The sequence below is a fragment of the Gossypium arboreum genome, chromosome 7 (assembly GCF_025698485.1).
Source record: "Gossypium arboreum isolate Shixiya-1 chromosome 7, ASM2569848v2, whole genome shotgun sequence".
In the NCBI taxonomy this organism is placed as follows: Eukaryota; Viridiplantae; Streptophyta; class Magnoliopsida; order Malvales; family Malvaceae; genus Gossypium; species Gossypium arboreum.
Window position 1 is genome coordinate 3,774,275 of NC_069076.1, and position 20,439 is coordinate 3,794,713.

The 20,439-nt window shown below is 33.1% G+C and overlaps 4 protein-coding genes and 1 long non-coding RNA gene across 8 annotated transcripts; 4 read left to right on the forward strand and 1 right to left on the reverse strand.

The window, feature by feature from the left end:
- The first annotated feature begins 3,130 nt into the window (after positions 1-3,130).
- LOC108456040 (probable galacturonosyltransferase 6) lies at positions 3,131-7,590 on the forward strand. The gene is made up of 9 exons (XM_017754635.2): positions 3,131-3,636; positions 3,843-3,877; positions 3,970-4,011; positions 4,120-4,267; positions 4,366-4,436; positions 4,958-5,190; positions 5,342-5,699; positions 6,124-6,645; positions 7,055-7,590. Exons 1-9 carry the CDS (start codon positions 3,522-3,524, stop codon positions 7,328-7,330), a joined length of 1,800 nt encoding a protein of 599 aa, XP_017610124.1. The 5' UTR covers positions 3,131-3,521; the 3' UTR covers positions 7,331-7,590.
- Positions 7,591-7,774: 184 nt separating this feature from the next.
- On the forward strand, positions 7,775-8,524 carry LOC108456050 (photosystem II reaction center W protein, chloroplastic-like). Its single transcript, XM_017754644.2, has 2 exons — positions 7,775-7,984; positions 8,061-8,524. The coding sequence occupies exons 1-2, from the start codon at positions 7,903-7,905 to the stop codon at positions 8,366-8,368; spliced, it is 390 nt and encodes a 129-aa protein (XP_017610133.1). The 5' UTR covers positions 7,775-7,902; the 3' UTR covers positions 8,369-8,524.
- Positions 8,184-9,298, reverse strand: LOC128295283 (uncharacterized). Its single transcript, XR_008285635.1, has 2 exons — positions 8,856-9,298; positions 8,184-8,741 (listed from the first exon to the last, which is right to left on the reverse strand). It is a non-coding gene; the product is annotated as an uncharacterized LOC128295283 (long non-coding RNA).
- An 80-nt stretch (positions 9,299-9,378) lies between these two features.
- LOC108467057 (DNA-directed RNA polymerase III subunit RPC8) lies at positions 9,379-12,670 on the forward strand. Of its 4 annotated transcripts, none has more exons than XM_053030544.1 (9): positions 9,379-9,633; positions 9,860-9,923; positions 10,375-10,524; positions 10,653-10,748; positions 10,891-10,978; positions 11,660-11,744; positions 11,891-11,978; positions 12,060-12,149; positions 12,322-12,670. In XM_053030544.1, exons 3-9 carry the CDS (start codon positions 10,414-10,416, stop codon positions 12,394-12,396), a joined length of 633 nt encoding a protein of 210 aa, XP_052886504.1. In that variant the 5' UTR covers positions 9,379-9,633; positions 9,860-9,923; positions 10,375-10,413; the 3' UTR covers positions 12,397-12,670. The 4 variants fall into 4 exon arrangements, with proteins under 4 accessions (XP_052886504.1, XP_017623076.1, XP_017623060.1 ...); XM_017767587.2 differs by lacking the exon at positions 9,860-9,923 and adding an exon at positions 10,131-10,230; XM_017767571.2 differs by lacking the exon at positions 9,860-9,923 and adding an exon at positions 10,173-10,230.
- Positions 12,671-14,234: 1,564 nt separating this feature from the next.
- On the forward strand, positions 14,235-18,524 carry LOC108471220 (F-box/LRR-repeat protein 17-like). The gene is made up of 11 exons (XM_053030422.1): positions 14,235-15,077; positions 15,495-15,596; positions 16,110-16,254; positions 16,351-16,535; positions 16,744-16,848; positions 16,958-17,055; positions 17,171-17,391; positions 17,478-17,544; positions 17,623-17,708; positions 17,851-17,949; positions 18,240-18,524. Exons 1-11 carry the CDS (start codon positions 14,452-14,454, stop codon positions 18,300-18,302), a joined length of 1,797 nt encoding a protein of 598 aa, XP_052886382.1. The 5' UTR covers positions 14,235-14,451; the 3' UTR covers positions 18,303-18,524.
- The last annotated feature ends 1,915 nt before the right edge of the window (positions 18,525-20,439 follow it).

Consider the following 20,439-nt stretch of genomic DNA (forward strand, 5'->3'; position numbering starts at 1 on the left):
TTTTCTCTAACAAAAATAATATCTTTTAAATAGAATGGTTTTCTCTAAAATAATATTATTTTTAAATAGAGGTTTTTCTCTAACAAAAAATATTATTTTTAAATAGAGGGTTTTCCTCTAACAAAAGATAATATATTTTTTAAATAAAAGGGCTTTTCTCTAAAAAAATAATATTTTTAAATAGAGGGTTTTTTCTAACAAAAGAAATAATATATTTTTAAATAGAGGGTTTTCCTCTAACAAAAAAGTTAATAAAGATAAAAACCAAACAAGTAATGGTGGATGAAAATGACCAAATGGAAAATGGTAGACGAAAATGACAAAAGCGTATTATACCGAATATTTAATTTTATTTAGGTTTAACCCTTTCACAACCGCGCTTAATTTTTTTTATTTAAACTAACAATGTGTCACAATTTAAAATTATTATTTTTAATAAAAATATTTGAATTTTATTAAAATTATAAAAATTATAAAATTATAAAAATATAAAATATATAGAATTACAGAAAAAATTTATAAAGTTGTAAAAAATTTATAAAAATGTAAAGAAATATAACATTCTTAAAAAATTATAAAATTATCATACCAAAAGAAGTATTTTATAATTTTTCTATAATTTTTATTGATTTTTAATTTTTATTATTTTTTGCCACATGTCACTCCGTAGTTGTGACACGAGATAGCTTTAACTGGAAAAAAAATTAGGAGAAATTAACTTTAACGGTCAAATAGCCTTTTTGATACATTTTGACAATTCAAGTACCCAAGTAAGTGCAAATAAAAAAAAGAGACTTAATTGTCTTTTTTTAAATGTTTGAGGAATTTTACAGCCTTAAATCATTTTATTTAAATTTTCTGCTTATAAAAAAGTAAATTATATTATAAAAATTATTTGATATGTTACAATAAAATTTATTTTAAATTTCACAAATGTAATTAAAAGAGATGTCACGTGGCTCTATTTAATATTTTTAAAAATAACATATATGACAGAATTTTAATTTTATAAAACTAAAGATCTCCATGACTAATATATGAAATAACAATTGTTATATTGTTAATTCAATTTATTTTAGTTGGTATTATTGTTGTAATAAGCACGATAATGTAAGTTTGAACGTGTTTAAGTTTTTGTTTTGTCTAATTTAAGTGTTAGAGGATTTTAAATATTTTATTTATCTTTATATTAAAAAGAAAATATTTACTACACTCGGAGTTTTAAACTCCACATGATTAGAGGTTGACAAGTATCCTCTAAAGATATAGTAAAATATTAAAAAATGCACATAGTAAAAATTTTAAAGTTACTTGTAAAATATAAAATAGACTGTCATTATACCAAATACTAACCCATAAATATTTAAAATTTAAAAATAAATAAGAAAAGTGTCAAAATCTCAGTCCACTTTGTACCGCTTATGTAACAAATATTTACCATTTATATTGTATAATAATTTAGTATATTAGCTGTGAAATGTTTGAGTTGAGATTTTGCTATATACTTAAATTATATTTAAAATTTTAAAATAAATAATAAAACACGTGTCAAAATTTTAACCCTTTTGTGAACTAAAAACTTTCTACGACGTGTATACCAAATTATTTCTATTAAACCGTTAAATTAAGTTGATTCATCAATCAAATCCAAATCATCGATAAAAATCTAGATTATTTTAATATGTTCCAAATTATTTCTAGAGAAAATGAATTTTCAAAATAAAAATAATAAATAACATTTTATGTTTTCAATTAAATTTTTATTGGTGCGATTTTAATTAATGATTAATTTTATTAAATTAATTTGTATAATGTTTTCTCTAAAAATTTCAAGATTTGTTTATTAAATTACGTTTTATTAGACGCTTAACTTATTTTAAACCTATGCGATTTAGTCCATGTTTTTAATTTATTTTTGCTGTCGTATTTAGTTTATATTTTATATAATTTAATATTTATTAATTTTATTTGATTTATTGTATAATTTAGTTAATTTCATGATAAATGTTGATTTTGTTTTGGATTTAATTTCAAATGATTTGTTTGTGTGGTGATATTAGTTTATTTGATTAAAATCTATTTATTTGAAACAGATTTAAATTTTTAAATATTTTAAGAGTTTTAAAAATAAAATTAAATAGTATTTTATATTTTAAATTTAAGATAAATTATCAAAACAGTTACTTTTGTTTGCCTCAAGTTACATTTTAGTCACTTGTGTTTGAAATTTTATGTTTTAGTCACTTTATATTATCATGTTGTAACATTTTGGTCAATAAGCCATTAATTACCGTTAACGATGTAACAGTAAACTGACGTGGCACATTAAGTCATCATTTCAAACGAAAATTTTAGGTTAAATTCTACAATTGGTCCCTATATCTTTTTCATTTTGAGTAATTTAATTTTTTTATGTTCTTTTAACTTTCTTTCTTTATTTTTCCTTTTCTTCTATTTCTCCCTCTATATTTTTCCATTCTTCATTCCTTTTAATGTAGTTTTTCTATGTTTTTCATTTGTTAAAACTAGTCCACAAGCTTGTCTCCCTCAAAAAAGTTAAATTGTTCAAAAAATAAAAGTATAGGAACTAATTTTAACAAATAGAAAATATAGAAAAACTACATTTAAAAGAAATTGAGATAGGATGAGAACAGAGGTAGAAGCTGAAAAGAATGAAAAATAAAGAAAAAAAAAAGTTAAAAAAACATAAAAGAAAAAAATTAAATTGCTTAAAACGAAAAAAATATGGAAACTTGTATAAATTAACCTATAATTTTTATTTGGAATGATGATTTAATTAAAATCTAACATTTCAAAGTGACTTGACATAAAAAAAACAACTATTTTAGAATTTATCCTTAAATTTAATTTAATTTCATTGCATTGCTGTAGACAGCCCAACAGACAGGAGCTGAAAAGGAGCCCACAAAATCCTAGAGATAAGTTGCTAACAAGTCCGAGCATCATCTCGGTCGCAAACTCATCATACTAAATATTTTTGACTAATATCAACGGTCAATAGTCCTCGTACATAACATCAACAAAATGACTGCGGTACCACCCTATCCATCGCTATCTCGCTTTTCCCGCGATTCAAATCCTTTTTTCTCCGAAACTTGGAACCCCAAGGCGTATATATATAAATCTAGAATTCCAGATCAGAAAAAACATTAAATTCCAGATCAGAAAGAAAATAGTAATAAAAAAGAAAGCTGGAAAATGAAGGTAGTTGAAAAGGAAAGTCCATCTGCCTCAGCCGCAGAACGTGAACGAAGCTCTTAAACTATTTTTTTTTTTCCTTTCCTCTGGAAAGAGCGGCAAAATCACCGCTAGAAACCCTAGATTTTCGTATTTCTTAAACTGCTGTTCCTTGTAATTCTGGCATCGAATGGATGTCGATTTGAATCTTTGAATGGTGTTTTTCTTTTGGGAGAACGATTAATAAACTGAATAAGCGATTATCATATTCTTAACTTTCTGTTCAGAGTTCAGCGAATTCTTTTAGCAGTTTGTATTCACTCATGAAGAAGTTTCATCGTCATTGGCAGAGGATTCTAATCCTCTCTTTTCTCTCTTTCTCTGTATTCGCTCAAATCGTGTTGGTTTCGCAGAGACTTAACCCTCTCGCTTTCATTGGTAATATTCTTCGTCTATCTAGATTTTAGATTATAGGAGAACACTTATAATTTTAAGCTAAATAAGTCGCGCTTACCTTTTTTTTTTTTTGTATAAAAGAAATTTTGGTGTGTTTCATTTTTGGCCTTCTGTGATTTTTATTTAATTTAACTGTCGGGATGTTGACTGTTCCTGTTTTCTTTGCATTTATGATTCTGTCACGGCAGGGCGGAAGGATTCTGTGGAGGATTTAGCCAGTATTGTATAGATCTCTCTTACTCGGATCTGCTGTATTTTTTTTTCTTCATTTTTTTGGTAGATTTCTAACGTGTTCTTTTGCTTTATTTGATACAGAAGTATATGAAAGATGATTTAAGACTTAACGCAATAGAACAGGTAACTTTGAGATGTATGGATTTAGTGTAGTTTGCTTTGAACGTTTTTTCTTCAAGTGGTTTTGAGTTTTGACCGTATGCAATTCAATCTTTGTTGCTTTTTATTCAGGAAGCTGCCGAAGGTTTAAAAGGTCCAAAAGTAGTTGTTTTCAAAGAGAAGGGTTTCAGTTCTGCAGTTAATCACGGTTCTAACCAGAATCCTGATTTCGATCAATTGGGGGATCCGCAAGATACATCAAAATTGTTAGAAGCAAATGGTTAGTAGTTCTGGGTGCTTATAGAGTCTTTTAATTGACTTCTAGGTCATAGAGCTAATGTGAGTGTGACTCTGTGTTGCTCCACTTTGTATATTCAGGAACTAATGGTAAAGGAAAAGGCGATCATCAAAATCAGCAGAATATAATACGGCTAAACTCCAGGGAAAAGGTGTGTATGTGTCTGAACATTTAACTCCAAGTATGCTGAGATGCTATACATTTGAATCCAAGTGTAGACTATAGATGGTTGCAGTAATGTATGCTTTTCAATCTCGTGAGCAAAAGCATATGTTGGTATTGAAATTATAAATGTCTTGCCAATTTTGCCAGACCATCTCCTTTTATCAATTTTTACCACAATTCCCTGTCCATTGTATTTAAATTGCTTCCTACTAAAATTAGATTGTATATTTGTTGGATTGTAATGCAAAAACTGGTGAAGCAGTGTGTTGTATCTAAAATCTGAGCCATACCAGAACACACTATGAGAATAAGAAACAGAAAAGCCCTTTTTCTACCACAAATTTAATTGGCAATATTGCCATCAAATTGAGGGTTACTGTTCTTTTTGGGTTCAGTGGGGATGTCAGCTATTTTTTCTTTTCTTTCGAAAATGGTTAGAGCTAGAGCAAGTCATGTTTGTTTCAATATATTTGTAACATATAGTTAACACTAATTTATTTGTTGCAGGAACAATACAATCAAGAAACAGGTAGCCATGATCAACATTTACGGTCTCTATCACACAAGGTAATGGATGAGAAGGTAAAGCAGATGAGAGATCAGCTCATTAGAGCAAAAGTATACTTAAATTTTGCACCACCTGGTCGTAATACTCACTTGGTGAAAGAGTTGCGAACACGAATCAAAGATGTTGAGCGAACAGTCGGCGAAGCCAGCATGGATTCAGAATTGCCAAGGAGGTAATAGATTTTTAAAATAATAATTTTATCACTGCAACTTATATTCAATCATAAACATGAGCTCTTGAATAGTATTAAGTGAATTAGCTTAGATTTAGGGTTGAATTTGCCTTCACTTAACTCTATATCTGAAAAACTGTTGAATTTTCAGGGCTTCACAGAAGATGAGATCTATGGAGGTTTTGTTGGCCAAAGCAAGTCAAGTATTCCCTGACTGCTCTGCGATGGTCAGAAAACTTCGTGCCATGGCTTACAATGCTGAAGACCAGATTAGGACACGGAAGAATGAAGAGTCATATCTTGTTCAACTTGCTGGAAGGACTACCCCTAAGGGCCTTCACTGCCTCTCTATGCAGCTGACAGCAGAATATTTTTCCCTTCAACCCGAGGAAAGGGAGTTCCCTAACCAAAAAAATTTGAATGATCCGGACCTTTATCACTATGCAGTATTTTCTGACAATATTCTGGCTTGTGCAGTGGTTATTAATTCCACAATTTCATCTGCAAAGGTTAGCCTTCGGTGATTTTCAATAAATTTCAATCCCTGCTTTTTTTATTATGTTAAACATAGTTGTTTATAGAGTATTTATCATTCTAAACAATCACATAACAAAATTGTGTGTGATAATTATGCTAGGATGCTCTGAAGGTTGTGGTTTTACATTGCTGGGCAATAATTGAAACACTTGAAATTTATAATGAATAGTAATGGATTGAGCTTTCCCAAATTCTCCATGGAGTTCTTTCACATTTCCTATATACCAAAGCTTATCCCTAACCTGCCATTAGATTAATTTCCCCCTTAAAAAGACAATACTCTTCTGTCATTACTCCCCTTACTTTGATGAGTTAACTATAGCTAGCTCAGGATGGACCTCTGATTTACCTGTTGTGGATGTAATATACCCTGGTAACTAATACTTGGTTATGCAGGAGCCAGAGAAAATTGTTTTTCATGTGGTGACCAATTACCTCAACCTCCCAGCAATGTCAATGTGGTTTTTATTAAATCCTCCTGGCAAAGCTACAATTCATATTCAGAGTGTAGAAAGTTTTGATTGGTTGTCAACCAAGTATAATTCAACATTGAAGGAACAAAAGTCGTATGATCCAAGATATAGTTCAGCCCTTAATCATCTGCGGTTCTATCTGCCAGACGTATTTCCAGCACTGAATAAGATTGTGCTCTTAGATCATGATGTGGTAGTGCAAAGAGATTTAACTGGAATTTGGAGTGTTGACATGAAGGGGAAAGTAAATGCAGCTGTGGAGACTTGTCTGGAAAGTGAAGCTTCATTTCGTACAATGCGCATGTTTTTGAACTTTTCGGACCCGTTTTTGGCAAAGAAGTTTAATGCACATGCTTGCACATGGGCATTTGGTATGAATTTGTTTGATCTCCATCAATGGAGAAGAAAAAAATTAACCATGCTTTACAGAAATTACCTGCAACTGGTATGGGGCTAGCACTTCCTTTGAATTTGCTTTTGCTTACTGCTAATATGATATGCTTGTAAATTTCAAGATAGGTCATCTTTCTTACCCCTTTTTTTCTTTATTCCCTAGAGAGTTCTATATCTGTCTAAGCTTTGTCTTACGGTGACCTGTGAATGATGAACACTGACAAGCAAAGACCTTTTATGGGTTGGAATTGATTCATACCTAAAAATCAGTGTCATCTAGTTTATATATTCATATTAGTTTCTTCAAACTATTTTGCACGCTCCATATCTGCTCCTAACATGATTTAAAGGTGTATTTATATTCAATTCAATTCAAAGCTGGTATTATTGTGAATTCTTTTCATTTTTAAATAATAATTGTGTTTTATTATCCAACTTGTTTGTTTGGTGTTTGATGACAGGGACTTAAGAGGCCATTGTGGAAGGCAGGAAGCTTGCCCTTAGGTTGGATTACTTTCTACAACCAGACTGTGGCTTTAGAAAGGAGATGGCATGCGCTAGGGCTTGGCTATCACTCAGGTCTTCGGCGTGCTGATATCGAACGGGCAGCAGTTATACACTATGATGGAGTCATGAAACCCTGGTTGGAAATAGGAATTGCTAAATATAAAGGCTATTGGAGCAAACATATGCAGTATGACCACCCTTACTTACAGCAGTGCAATATCCATGAATAATTGATATGATCACGGCATAGAAGTGGAATTATTTGATTCATTGATGTAAATTTTTAACCCAATTTTTACCCCCCAGAATAGTTCAGGCGGGTGACATTTCAGGGGTTTAGTCTTTTTTGTGGCAATGACCAAAGGTAATAAGTTTCTGTAGGGATGCTGCATTGCAGGTATACCTTTGTACATAATTGTTATAATCACAATTCCACTAGGTTCCATCACGGATTCTTGAAATGAAAGAGGAAGCAAATAAATTTTTATTATTATTATGGAGATATTATAAAGCTATTGAAAATATGAAAATAATTTAAGTTGGGTCAGGGACCATTAACTTTTGTTGTCCCTCCTGGATCAATCTTTGTTTTATAAAAAGGATGACGTGACACGTGGATGGAACTGGTTGGGCAAATGTGGATAGGGGATATCAAAACGAAGGGTTATGCTATCTCTGAGTCTGGTCTGATTCTGGACCAACGGTATTAATCATTGTAAATTCTGTTTTCAAAGTATATGAAATAAACAAACTGGTAACCCTTTGGATCCAACTCGGCTTTGTTGCAAAAAATCAATCTGTCATGGCAACCATCTCGGCTACCACCACCCCTGCAGCTCTTGTTCACAAGACATTGCCCAGGATTGCATCCCCAGTCCCCATTGGTAAGTATTTTATTGGGTTCTTTTTCAAGGGTGGTCAATGGGCATTTTCACCTCAAACTGCATATTGAACTTGCAGGGTTGCCAACAATGGGAAAGAAGGGGAAGGTGATGATGATGTGTAGCATGGAGAAGAAGAGTGAGAATGGGTCAAACATGGGGATGAGTGCATCATTGCTGGCAGCAGCCTGTGCAGCAACCATGTCAAGCCCAGCCATTGCTCTGGTGGACGAGAGAATGTCCACTGAAGGAACAGGACTTCCCTTTGGTTTGAGCAACAACCTCCTCGGGTGGATCCTGTTTGGTGTGTTCGGCCTGATCTGGGCTCTTTACTTCATCTATACTTCCTCCCTGGAAGAGGATGAGGAGTCTGGGTTGTCCCTCTAAAACCCAAACCTTATTTCCTTCCTTTGTTCTTCATTGCAAATATCATGTATGAATCAAATGAATGGAGTATGGCTTTCCTATATTGTAGCAAAACTATTTTTTTCCCCTCTGCATGTAGTACAATGTGGGCTCTTCTATAAATTTTGATTTTGTTTATCTCCGTTGTTTCTCGATTGATGTATCAATCGACTCAATATGAACATGGATATAGGATTAAGAGGAAATAACAGGGAATATGAAGGGGGCTCTACCTCTGCCTCTGCCTCTGCCCTGTCTATGCTTCCTTGGCAATCTGCACTGTATTTCATCCTTTACGAATGGCTACTCAATCAATTTCTTCAGGCATAACAGGGAATCTAGAAATTGTAAATACCTGTGAAAATTTTTGGTATCAAAAGCAATTTGAAACCATAATCAATGCTAAATTATCAAAAGCAATTTGGGTAAGTTCATCAGCAATTATTGAATGATTAAGACAAAAATTAACCTTAAATCATTGCTTACAAGTCTGAAATTATCCGATGGTTAGGATAGATTTAACTTAATCATTTCATGTAATATTAGATTTAGTATGGTGAAATTCTTTTTTTGGGTAAAGTCTTGCAAATGTACGGATGTAGGATAGGTTTAAATCGTGTTAACAACTTTCTATATTTAATCTTTTGTTCTTTTCATGTTTGTGTATAATTTGGTGTACGCAATTTTTTTAACACAACTCACTATTAGACTTTGAACTTTTTATTGGTATCATAGCCACACACCTAAAGTATTTGGTGATATCCTAGGTCTGATAATTGTGTAATATAAACTATAAAGGAAGACAATTCAACTATACATCCACCATTTTTGGATGAATTTAATTAGGAAAATATATAAGTATGTCAAAAATTAAACCCAAATCAATCATAAGAATTAAAATTTAAATTTTAAAATATTTTTAAATTCTTAAAATATTCGTGAAATTGAGTTTATTGATTAATTTTTCATTAAAAAAAACCCTAAAAAGCCTAAACAAAAGGACATTTCTCATAAGCCTCTCAACTCAAAGCGCTGCGTTTCTTACCAAAACCAGAACCCATCGCCGACACCGAAAAAGACGCCTACGGCCCGACCCCATTCACCTTCTAAAACCCAATTCGACGCCGTTGCTTTGCTTTCTCCCATTGCCTTATCTCTGTCTGTTGCTTTCTCTGGCTTTGCTAATCTGTCCAATATTGATATTGGCTGATGCCTGAACTGAAACCTTTTAGGAAATTTGGAAGTTGGTAAGCTCTTTTATTTGAAAATTACAAGGTTAATATATGAACTAATTTAGCTTTGAATCTTTAGTCTTTGGGTTAAAACGAAAATTTGTTGGAGAGATGTGAGAATAAGAAATATAAAAAAGAAGTCTTATTTAATTTCTGAGGGATGTAATTTTGTATTTAATCAAATTAGGTGTAATCTGGATTGTTGATATCTGCTTGTTTGTATTTGTTTTGTTAATAGCAGTTTGTAATTTGGTTATCCCTAGACCCAAGCTTCAATTTTACAATAGACTAGGAAACTAAATAATGTAAGTTTTGAAACCCTAAACTTGAAGTTGATTTCTACTTGAGTCATAATATTTCAAGTTTTATTTGCTTTTCTGTTTTCTGTCCTGTTGCTTGTTATTGTGTCTCATCTACACTCTTTCTTTGTTTACTTGAGAAGGAGAATTTTCTTAAAAGCTATCGGTTTATCGGAAATGGTGGACCATTATCCGTTACATTGTTCTTTGCAGCCCACTGCTATTGATGTGAAATTTGTTCATACCACTTTTTAGGTCTCAAGTGGTATCAAATGGCACCGCTACCTCAAAATAGCGGCCGCGGCACCACTAGGTTTCATTGTTTTTCCCTTTTCTTAAACAGAACTCTTGGGTTCTTGCAATCCCATTTATGTTTTCAGTTTATTGCCCATCACAGGTTTGGGATAATGCCTCAATCTAGTATTCACTTACTGACAGTTTTTCTTTTGATTATAAGATTCTTGAAACTTTAAAACATTGAAGACAGCAAAAGAAAATGTTCTATCTAAGCTTAATCGAGCACACTTTGCGGTTACCACCTCATCTTCTTCACCTTTCTGTTGATGAGGCTATTAAGTCAGAGTTGGAAACCCTTTTCTTAGATAAGGTTTGTACTTTGTAGTACTATATCTTCCAACATATTCATTGTTTCAATGGTTCTTTTCACCCCCTAAAGTATATTTGTTGAACTATGTTTTGATGATGATCAATGAATATTTGTTACTTATAATATAGGTTATTGCAAAATTAGGACTCTGTATTTCAGTATATGATATCAGGTCAATTAAAGGTGGCTTTATCTTTCCCGGGGATGGTGCTTCTACTTATACGGTATTGCTTTCCATTTTCCCCTTCTTTTCCCTCCCTTTTATGCATGTTAAATTACTTTATGTGGGACATATTGGTTCGTATTATTGCTTGTCTGAAGTCTCAGAAGTTTGACAAATCTTTTTTCTCTTTCCTGTTGTGGCAGGTTGAGTTCAGATTGATTGTGTTTCGTCCATTTATTGGTGAGATTATTGTTGCCAAACTTAAAGAATCTGATGCTAGCGGCTTGCGCTGTAAGTCTGGAAGAATATTTTTCTACTTATATGGTTTTGGTTGTTTGGTGTAGACGAATCCAAGTCCGTGTTTCTTTTCCCTTTTGAATAACTATTGTCCTTTATCATCTTTATGTTGGTGTCTACAATAACCTTCTGGTTTAAAGATAACATAATAACCATAATTTGGTTTAGGCATTAAATAAGCCTGATTACGATAGTCTATTCCCTAACGAGTGCCTAGTTCAGCGCAATACGAGCTGTTGAGAAGACATTTCATGTAGAAAAGAAATTTGCTGGTGGTGTGTGGAGCTCACCTTTTTTTCCCATCAATGAATTGGAACTCAGTCTATAAGCTTAGGTAAAACGTGAAAAGGAATAAAATAAGCGATACTTCCAATCCTTTCTAACACTTCAAGTTTTGATAGTAACAAATTCTAAGTAGAGGCCAGGAGGAGAGTTAGATTCTTTGACAGTTCTATTATTTGGCCACTAATTGCTGGTTTGCCAGACGGATTCCACTAATTTACTTGACATAACCTTGAGCTTTGTCATATTACATGACATCTTTTCTTGTTATTGCGATCAAAGCTAAAATGACCAGACATAGGTGGTCTATTCTTTGGGCCAATTATAGTCTCATCAACCCTTTCCTTGTCAAATACCATTTGTGAAATATCTACGTGGTTCTGTAATTTGCAGTGTCACTTGGATTTTTTGATGACATTTACATACCTGTCCACCTTTTGCCGACCCCGTCCCGCTTTGAAGCTATCCCTAATACTAGGTAAGAACTAGTTTATTGTTTATTCATCTCTGATATAACCAGAGCTAGAACTCACAAGTTCCACTCTTAATTTTCCTTGCTTATTTATTATTCACTCTATGTCGGTACGTTTACTAATGTGTTGATTACCATTTTGAGGATTGCAGAAATCAAGGCAGATGGATATGGGACTTTGGAGATGCAGAAGAAGCACAGTCCGAAGAACCACGATTTGTTATTGATGGGTCAGATCCGGTATGTCTTGTGATATTGTTGCAAAAGTTTCCATAAGTTCTGTTGTATACCTTTAGTGACTTCAGCTGTTGTTAATCACAGATTAAATTTCGAGTTGATAGTGTTATTTATCCTTCGATTCCCCTTGAACAACCAGAGAATTCGAAACCATTTGCCCCGATGGTGATTACTGTAAGTTCATCTTTCAATTGTTTCATCCTAAATCTATGAAAACCAACTTTGCACGTAACACAAGATGGAAAGACAATTATTGTCATGTGTAACAAGGATCATGTCTTCTTTTCCTAGAAGAACCAAATGTTGAGTTGTATGCTTGATTTCTTCAACATTTGTTTCATTGCAGGGAACAATAAACTACGATGGTTTGGGGCCGGTTTCGTGGTGGGAGGAAGCTGAAATGATTCAGGAGGATGAATAGGCTCGCTAACATTTAGTCCTAGTCGTTTATAGTTCTCAACACAAGGCTTGACAAATATTTTTTCACCTGTGGGTGTTTATATCATGCTTCTCCCTAACTACCAGAGTACATGAGCTCCATTTGCTTGGAGATTAATCCACTCAACCGTAACCAGCTAACAAAAATGCTTAAAGTCGAGGATCCAAGTTGTAGTCTATTGGTTGACTGTTTACTTTTCTTAAAAATAGTTTGTGTTCGAATCTATCAACGTATCAAAAAAAAATTGTTAACACAATTTTTGTTGTTACATCTTTTATCTTTCTATCTTCACACCTCTTTTCCTAATATGTTAAGATTGGTGGGTGAGATTTTTAATTTTAATTTATTTAATTATAAAAGATTAAATAAGAACATATAATTGTTCTTTTAATTTTGATTTTAAATTAAAAATATTAAATAATTATATACTACATGGATAATTATCTTATAAATTACTATTTTAAAGATGAAATAAAATTAGATAGGTTATATAAACAACTAAATACAGTCCCTATTAGATTAATTTTGAAGTTAAGTAGGGTTTAATTTCAGTAATTTACGTATTAAATCTTTCTAGTTTTAGGGCCCAGTAGTCTCCAGTTAAAGCGAGTTTACCTTTAGTCTTGGTGTAAATGCACTACAACCAATCCGTTTGGATGAGCTGTGAAAAGGTAATTAGTTGACAATAATACTCGTACTTTTATCTATAATTATCATTTTATCTAATAAATAATTTAAATTAATTATATAATTAATAAAAATTCTAATAAAATATCAAAAGATACATTTTAATATTTTATTACATAAATTTATAAATTCACATATTTTAATAATTTCGTAAAAGTAAAATAAATTTAAAACTTTTAATATATATTATTTTTAATCTAATATCTTTAATAATAATTTTCTAATTCTAACACTATAATTATATTTGAATTAAACACTAACTCTATTACTATTTATAATTTTACTATTATAGTAATTAATTTTACCATACTCTGCTGTTTTTGTCGCGACCGAAGGTGGATGTAAAAACTCAAAATACTGAAACAAAACCGGCGCGCTTTGTTACTGTTTTGGAACAGCGATGTTCGCGCTATGTTGTCTTTTCACTTTGACTTAGATGTCCTCGTTTGAGTAACAATAAGGGAGGCATTTATTTTGAACCCTCTTTTGGTATTTATGAATGTATAAAAATTTCTTTATAAAAAAATGTATAAAAATTGCATAAAATTTAACACTTGAATAAAATAAATATTGCATACTGTATTTTAATTCAGCGAAATTTGAAAAAAATATTGTTAGAAAATTTGTAATATTTACTCCCTAGATTGTTAGCTGCGAATGAAATAAATCACCTTACATTTATTTCAGTTATGATATTTATTATTATTGACTCATAAATTGAATAAGTTTAAATTAAATTTTATATAATTCATATATTAAGTTCATAGATTAAACTTGTATGATGTTAAGTATCAATAAGAGAAGTTATACATGTGATTATATAAACATACGTTAAGTCTAAAAATATTATACGTGTTAGCATGATGGTAATAATGTAACAAATTTACTGTTGGTAAATGATTTTGTCCAATTTACCGCATAGAGGCAGCCAGATACTGAAATATTTTCCAATTCCATTAGTATAATTTTTTTTTTTTTTGCTCATAATTCCATAAATATCGTTAAATTAAATAAAAGAAAAAAAACGGCGTTTTAATTTAATTTAATTTTATTGTTTAACGTTTTCCACATTGCCAGTGTCACCTACCAAGATAGAGGGTAAAACAGTAAATAAACATCGTAAACTAGGCACTGGCGACGCTCCTCCCTCGTAATAATAATATTATTATAATTTTCCATTACAGGTTTCGAAAACAGGCGCCAAAAGTAGCCATTTCTCCCGCCCCTCCCCGTTGCCTTTATTTTTCATCTTTCTTTCCTCTCTAATCTCCCACCTAAATCCCTCCCCGTCTCACTTCAATCTTTCTCTTTTTTTTGTATTTCCTTCTTCGTTTCCGTTTGTCGACGGCGATGCACCACCACCCACAGCCTCACATTTCTACGCCAGCATCCGCTTCCTTTGCTGCCACTGCGGCGTTTGACTTCAAACCGGCCAAGCGTCGCGGAAGTTACAATTGTGGCAGATGTGGTCTTCCTAAGAAAGGCCATGTTTGCCATCTCAACAGTAGCACCAACCCTACTTCGATTTCTACTCCTACCTCATCTCCATCTGCCGTTACCGTCGAAAATTCCTCCTCCGCCTCCCGTCCACCTCACGCTCCACCCATACGCCAGTCTTACACGCATCTCCGACGTGCGCTTTCCTTTGACGACATCGAAACCCGCGCTGACTCGACGGAACGCGATTTAGATGATTCTGATTCTCCCTACCCGGGTACGGATCTTGATCCGGATAATGAGATGGTCTCCGGTGGGTTACCGGCTGGGTGTTTGTGGGAGGTCTTGAGAAGATTGCCGCCGGCGGGTCTTTTGGCGGCGGCGAGTGTGTGTAAAGGTTGGAGGGAAACGACGAAGAGGTTGTGGAGGGCGGCGGAGGAGTTGAGACTTATGGTCCCACCTAGGGGTCAGCTCAGGTTCATCGGATCGGTTTTAAAGAAATGCCCGAGCCTCGTTAGGCTTTCTCTAAAGATGGAAAGGTTCGGCCTAAGCCAACGTTAGACGGATCTAGGATATTATTGGTTGGATCGGTTGATACCAATGAAGATCGAGATAAAATCATAAAATGATAGTTGATTTGGTTACGATTTAACAATACATAATCAGTATAATGAAGGAGAAATTGATCTATAATGAAAACGCCTTGAAGCTAAAGAGCTAAAACCAATGCAATATTTAATAAGAGCTTAGATTAACTTTTGAACAAAAAATTTTGATTGGAAAATTTTTATTCACTTGGAGAGATGTATCCCAACAATTTGTTTCATTGTAAGGAACAGTAAAAATGGTTCTGTTTGCATAATTTTGGGGATCTGTAGGGAGGGGGTCAATGTTGCTTTTGGACTTTTGTTGACCCTTTGTTTTTACTCATTATTTTTCTTGTTTGGGTTTTACAGTGATGTGGATGCAACGATGCTGGCCTGCATTGCGTTTTCTTGCCCTAATTTGGAGTCTATGGAGATTTCTACATCTAATACGGCTGTCAATCGGATCACGGGGTATCATTTATCTTCTCCCTCCTTTTTCTTGTAATTTATCATTAGGTCTTTATTAAAATAGTATATCTAGTTGCTCAGTTAATGAACTTTGCTACTCTTGTTGTTGCTTGATTATCAGGGCTCTGAAATGGCTTAGATCTAGCTATGTGGTTGAATTTATCAGTTGAGTGGTTAAAGTTGGGGTGAAATGCATAGAAATATCTAGTTGAGTGGTCTTGGTCAATCCTTTTTCTTTCTTTTATTTCCGTGACCCAACACATGTTTGTAAATATTTATCTGCTCTTTATTGGTCTAGAATACTGTCTATTCACACTATGCTAAAATTTCTGTTTATGATTGAATCCGATATAATATTTTTGTTTGTTTTGGATTTCAAACTGTTTAATGGTTAATGTTTTTGTCATATTTTGTTCCGTGTCTTGATTATGTGTAATTGCAATTTAAGTTGGCTTAAGTTAATAAATGGTAGATCAAGTGATTCTGATTAACTTTTAATTAATGTTTCATGTATAGGGATGAATTGGGTCGTTTTGTTGCTGATAAACGCTGTCTCACGAGTCTTAAGATGGAAGGATGTTATAATTTGGGGGGCTTTGTCCTCTCTTCATCAAGTCTATCTACACTCTGGCTCTCTGATCTTTATTCTCTTTCCAAGATGGTAGCTTTTTCATCAAGTCCTTTTTTGTTTTTCCAAGTTTATAACTTTTTTGGGGCATGTTAGTGAATTTGTGTTTATATGTGCCTTGTATTGTAGGTTTTTAACTGTCCCAATTTGAAAGAGGTATCCTTAGAATTTTCTCGCCAAGAAAATGATACTACCGATCTTACAACCATGGTTGATGCAATGGGTAGAAGTTGCCCAAGGTTGCAAAACATACACATTGCATCAGTTCGACTTTCACATGCTGTAGTGCTTTCTCTTACAGCTGCTAATTTGAGGTTTGTTGAACCTTTTATTCCACACATTCATTTTTAATCATGTATCACATAAGAACCTATAGACTTTGCTTTGCTTTATCAGGAGTCATTGCATTTAATGGACTAGTTTTGTTCAGTTTTCCAGCAAATGGCATACTTTGTTTCACAGATTTCTGCATTTGGTGGATAACTAGTCACTAGTTTACTGATTGTTGTCTATATTATTCAGGGGCTTGCGGATGCTTTCGCTTGTTCTTGGCTCAGAAATCACAGATGCATCTGTTGCTGCTATTGCTTCAAGTTATTCAAAATTAGAATTGCTTGATCTCAGTGGGTATGTTTTCCTCCAGCTTTAAATGGTTAATCCATTTATCTGGGCTGGTTCCAAGAGGTACCTTTTTATCAATTAAACATATGTCCTGATGCTTGCTGCTTCGTCTCAGGTCTAGCATCAGTGATAGTGGCATTGGAATGATCTGCAATGTGTTACCAAACACACTGTCAAGACTCCTCCTTGCTCTTTGTCCTAACATAACTTCAAGTAATTTTCTTGTCCAAGATTCACACCTATATCTCCGGCATAGCCGTATTTAGCATGTGAATGTCCTATTTTTTCCCTAAATCTATTCATTGATGCGTTTCTCCGATTTTATCAGGTGGAATTCAGTTTGCCACAGCTCAACTACCTCTTCTTGAACTTATGGATTGCGGGATGACCGTATGTGATCCTGATTCCCAGAATTCACCTTGTGATGAAAGTGGTGATAATGAACTTCCAAATGCATTGAACAATAAACTGCACCTTATGTACCAGAAGCTTATTATTAAACACAGCCGACTAAAAAAACTCAGCTTGTGGGGTTGTTCTGGCTTAGATGTGAGATCTTTTGTCCTTAATCTCGACTATGTTGCCAATTTCTTCTTAATACCCTATGCGGTTCTTATTTCGGAATCTAAATGCAGGCTTTATGTTTGAGCTGTCCCGGACTCAATGACCTAAATCTCAACTCCTGTAAAAACTTGCATCCAGGTATCGATCTGCTAGTTTGGCCAGTCAAGTATACTCATTTTTTTATGATTTAAGATCTCATAAACTCTGTTTTCATAGAGAGATTGCTCCTTCAATGCCCAAGTTTACAAAATGTGCATGCGTCGGGATGTCAGGAGTCGTTAATTGGAGCCATCAAAAGCCAGGTAAAAAAACAATAATTTCTTTGAGCTCCATTTTCCACTTGTTATCTCAAGTCTTCAAACTGCAAATGCCATCTCTAATCACATCCTTTTATTAGTCAAATTTCGCCATTATTTAGTCTTTTGCAAATGTTGGTAATGCTAGGTTAGTGATAGCATGGCATCTTTGGAAAACCAATTTCAATGTAAACGATTGGCTGATGGCTCCAAGAGGGTTCGTGCGCCAGATTGCCTGAGTCAAGAGGTAATAGTTTGATCAATAGCAGAAATTGGTTTGAGGAATTGGACTCTGTTATTAACAAATGCTTTCTTTCATTACATTGTTGTTGCATCTTCCACATTCACATTCCCATTCCCAGACCTATTTGATATGCTTTGATGAATGTGAAAAGTCACATTTGACGTATAAATGAAAATTGCTCAGCTAAGTTGAATGCTTGTGAAAAGTGGAAGAAACTACCATGATAGTTATGCCGAATAGAGAAATATAACAATTGAATCAGCTAATATGAAGTAATATTGGTTACTTTGCAGGCAAGTGATGATAAAAAACGAAGAAAGGTTGCGGAACAACAATGTAAGGTGCTTGTGGACTAAAATCTTTTGTAACCTCTACTTTGCACAGCTTTTCTTTGAAAAGAATAAATAAAAAAATTATTGTGCACAATTGTTATCTGTTATCATATTTCCTAGGTCATAGACCTAAACATTGAACAGATAGTTGCTACTTCTCAAATAAATTATGTATGTCCTTTTTTAAGGACTTGGTATTTCTCTCATCAAAAAGGAAAAAAAAAAGGAAAGTTGAAAATTTACCAATTTTTTGTTCGAAATTATCAATGGTCTCCAATAGATTGTTCCTTCCTATACTGATACATCTACATCTAGGGTGTAAATGAGAGGTATTCATAAGTTATTTAAGTTTGATCTTTTAATTGATGAGAGCACTGTAGCTTGGATCGAGAGTTAAAAGTTGTAAAGAAAAGAATGTTTCTTGGCAGCAAAGTAATCTGAAATTTTGACAAGAGAAATTGGTACAAACAGCAACGGGCAACAAGATCAACAAAGAAAAGATCTAAAGATTGAAGAAACTTAGAATCCAATTTTGGTTCAGTCGGGTATGAGTTGATCTTGAAGGAATTAAAGGTCTCTTGCATGTGAAAAATGTTTGAAATTTTCTAGATTTGAATTTAACAAAGAGATTAAATGATTTCCAATAGAGAATTTAAAACTAGTGTTCGGATGATTTCTTGAGGCATAAGGATGGATTCTTGGTGGATTTATTGGTTCTTGATCATATTTGAAAATAAACAACACAAGCAAGTAGAAACAACTGCAAGAAACAATCAGACATAAGAGAATAAATCAAGAAGAGGACTCGGTTGAAGGGGAGATTAGATTGCAAACAACAAAAGTGTCTTGATCCCCAAGAAGCATGAACAGAACTTGATTTGCATGTTTCCTGATTTGATAAAAGCTAACTAGCAAGTTAAACAACAAAGATGATGAAAACCGAAAGGAAAGACTCAACTGGTTAAGTGGTTTGAGGTTTTTTGGAAACTAAGAATGTTGGAATCGACTTGAAGGAATTAGAACTTGGAAACTTGAAAATCAACAAATAAATTGATACAATTGGAGCACAGAAATCAAAGAGTAGAGTAGAGAAGAGAGAAACAAAGAATGGAAGAGAAAGAGAGGAATGAGAATTTCGTTCGATAACAAAATTGGTTAATTGCTTCCTCACTGTTTCTCTGCTAAAAAGAACCAAAGAAGATGTTATGGGGAAAATTGAAATTCGATTATGGCTGTTTCAATGATAGCTGGAACTTTAACGTACCGTTTCAATAAACGACAAATCATAACAAGAAAGTTTTTTAAGAAAATTCAATATGCTAATTTAGGGACCAATTTGTAAAGAGTACAAAACTATGAGATTAAATAATAAATGACTAATGGTGGTTAGTTGATTTCAATGTGGTTCGCCATTCTTCGAATGAGGGACTTAAATCTTAAATTACTAAGTGGTTCAATTTTATTTTTCGATCTCAATTTTACCAACTTAGACAAATTAATCTGGTTTGCCTCTTAACCTCATCGGCTAATCCAGGACTAATGAATTGGTTCACAAAAATATTATCTCTCGGTCTCACTTGTCTAGATATTCCCTTAGTGGCGTCAATTCCTAATTTTTTTATGTCTATTCAACTTAGTCCAATTTATTATGATTTAGTCCCTTGTCCAAAAAATCAACTTATTCACATCTTTATCAACCAACCCCCTTTAGGTTTTAACTACTCATGCTAAAAATAAAGCTAATTAACATGGAAATAAAAAGTAAATAAGCCATTAAAGTAAAGCTTAAGAAAAATATAAAAGTTTGGATTTTTATGTAAGAAAACTTAAAGAACATGACACTAAAGACATTCAACAAGAAAATCTAAAGCAATAAACATAAAAGGAACAAACTTTAACTGATTTAAAGTAAAAGAAACTAAAATACATTAAACTAAAACTAGAAATGTCTTACAACCAAGGTACAGGGATTGAAAGTGCAAATAAACCTAAGCTATAGTGATAACTAACTTAACGAACATTGAGAACAATAAGGAAGTGCAAAAAAATAAAGTTTAAAACTAAGAAAGGAGAAGAGAAAATAAAAATCTTAAAAAAGTTGCATAAAAACTAAGAAAAAAACTAAAGAAACTAAAGCTAAAAACTAAACTAATGTGTGTCT

Excerpts from the sequence above, each read along its gene's own strand:
- LOC108467057 (XM_053030544.1), top strand. The coding sequence starts at position 10,414 with ATGTTCTATCTAAGCTTAATCGAGCACACTTTGCGGTTACCACCTCAT. Across the intron at positions 11,979-12,059 it reads TTATTGATGGGTCAGATCCG|ATTAAATTTCGAGTTGATAG; the intron begins GTATGTCTTGTG and ends TGTTAATCACAG. Across the intron at positions 12,150-12,321 it reads TTGCCCCGATGGTGATTACT|GGAACAATAAACTACGATGG; the intron begins GTAAGTTCATCT and ends GTTTCATTGCAG.
- LOC108456050 (XM_017754644.2), top strand. The coding sequence starts at position 7,903 with ATGGCAACCATCTCGGCTACCACCACCCCTGCAGCTCTTGTTCACAAG. Across the intron at positions 7,985-8,060 it reads TGCATCCCCAGTCCCCATTG|GGTTGCCAACAATGGGAAAG; the intron begins GTAAGTATTTTA and ends TTGAACTTGCAG.
- LOC108456040 (XM_017754635.2), top strand. The coding sequence starts at position 3,522 with ATGAAGAAGTTTCATCGTCATTGGCAGAGGATTCTAATCCTCTCTTTT. Across the intron at positions 3,637-3,842 it reads TAACCCTCTCGCTTTCATTG|GGCGGAAGGATTCTGTGGAG; the intron begins GTAATATTCTTC and ends CTGTCACGGCAG. Across the intron at positions 4,268-4,365 it reads AAAATTGTTAGAAGCAAATG|GAACTAATGGTAAAGGAAAA; the intron begins GTTAGTAGTTCT and ends TTGTATATTCAG.
- LOC108471220 (XM_053030422.1), top strand. The coding sequence starts at position 14,452 with ATGCACCACCACCCACAGCCTCACATTTCTACGCCAGCATCCGCTTCC. Across the intron at positions 15,078-15,494 it reads CTTTCTCTAAAGATGGAAAG|TGATGTGGATGCAACGATGC; the intron begins GTTCGGCCTAAG and ends TGGGTTTTACAG. Across the intron at positions 17,392-17,477 it reads GGGGTTGTTCTGGCTTAGAT|GCTTTATGTTTGAGCTGTCC; the intron begins GTGAGATCTTTT and ends ATCTAAATGCAG.